Raw genomic sequence first — 1,220 nt, 5'->3', positions numbered from 1 at the left:
TGGCTAGTTTGTTTTACAAGTGAATATATGTAAAACTACAGACCTAAGGTAAAGTCTGCAGTTGTCTGATAGGTGGGACACAGGCACAGGTGAGTTCATATTTAGTGCTCTACTGAGTTTTTCCGGTCAGTGTATTTTTTCTGTTGTGATGCAGCCATCAAGCTTTTGTACAGAAACCATGCTGCCGTCCTTAAATTGAGAGGCTGGTTAAGGATCGTAAATATTTCTCCATGTTTCTATTTCATTTTCCTTTTGTGGAATTCTATCAGACCTGAAAATCTGTTTGCTGCAAGTGCTGTTATGTGTTCCCAGTGTTCTGTTGTTACCATTTGTCACTGCTCACTGGCTGGATATGAACAGAAGTAACTCACCAATGTGTTCACCCATTTTGAGAATTTGGTTTGAGAGTCTGGTTAAGGATCGTAAATATTTCTCCATGTTTCTATTTCATTTTCCTTTTGTGGAATTCTATCAGACCTGAAAATCTGTTTGCTGCAAGTGCTGTTATGTGTTCCCAGTGTTCTGTTGTTACCATTTGTCACTGCTCACTGGCTGGATATGAACAGAAGTAACTCACCAATGTGTTCACCCATTTTGAGAATTTGGTTCTCTTGCTCAATTAGTACCTTTTGGTTTTGGCAGATATATTGAATACATGTGTGACATGATGGCTGAAGAACCCATTATTCCTCACAACAAGCCCATCCTTGTCAGATCAATCATTATGACTCCGGTTCCTCTCTTCAGTAAGCAGCGTAACGGCTGCAGGCCTTTTTGTGAAGTTTATGTGGGAGATGAGAGAGTAGCCACTACCTCTCAGGAATATGACAAAATGAAGTAAGTACAGGTTGTGATTTGCTCTGAAACAGCATGTTACGTTTTTCTAGATTAACTGAAATAGAGTCCTTGCTGTGAGGAGAAAACATGGTTGTGCATGTGCCAGTTGTGCAGAAAAGTAACGGCTGCAGGCCTTTTTGTGAAGTTTATGTGGGAGATGAGAGAGTAGCCACTACCTCTCAGGAATATGACAAAATGAAGTAAGTACAGGTTGTGATTTGCTCTGAAACAGCATGTTACGTTTTTCTAGATTAACTGAAATAGAGTCCTTGCTGTGAGGAGAAAACATGGTTGTGCATGTGCCAGTTGTGCAGAAAAGTTCTTTAACATATGTTACAGCTCCTTTGTCACCTTTTAGGTAATATTGAAAGATAAGTCAAGGG

The 1,220-nt window shown here is 39.9% G+C and overlaps 1 protein-coding gene across 1 annotated transcript in view; it reads left to right on the top strand.

Moving 5' to 3' along the window:
* LOC104497392 (cyclin-G-associated kinase-like) overlaps positions 1–1,220 on the top strand; it is a gene marked incomplete at its 5' end in the record, with an annotated part of 21,235 nt that overhangs the window by 16,289 nt on the left and 3,726 nt on the right. The window contains one exon of the mRNA XM_010140636.1: positions 643–837. Coding sequence (XP_010138938.1) covers positions 643–837 — 195 coding nt within the window. The remainder of the gene's footprint in view (positions 1–642; positions 838–1,220) is intronic.

The sequence above is a fragment of the Buceros rhinoceros genome, unplaced genomic scaffold (assembly GCF_000710305.1).
Source record: "Buceros rhinoceros silvestris isolate BGI_N320 unplaced genomic scaffold, ASM71030v1 scaffold13737, whole genome shotgun sequence".
NCBI lineage: Eukaryota > Metazoa > Chordata > Aves > Bucerotiformes > Bucerotidae > Buceros > Buceros rhinoceros.
Note: the sequence above shows the minus strand (reverse complement) of the source record. Positions and strands in the feature narration are given on the sequence as shown.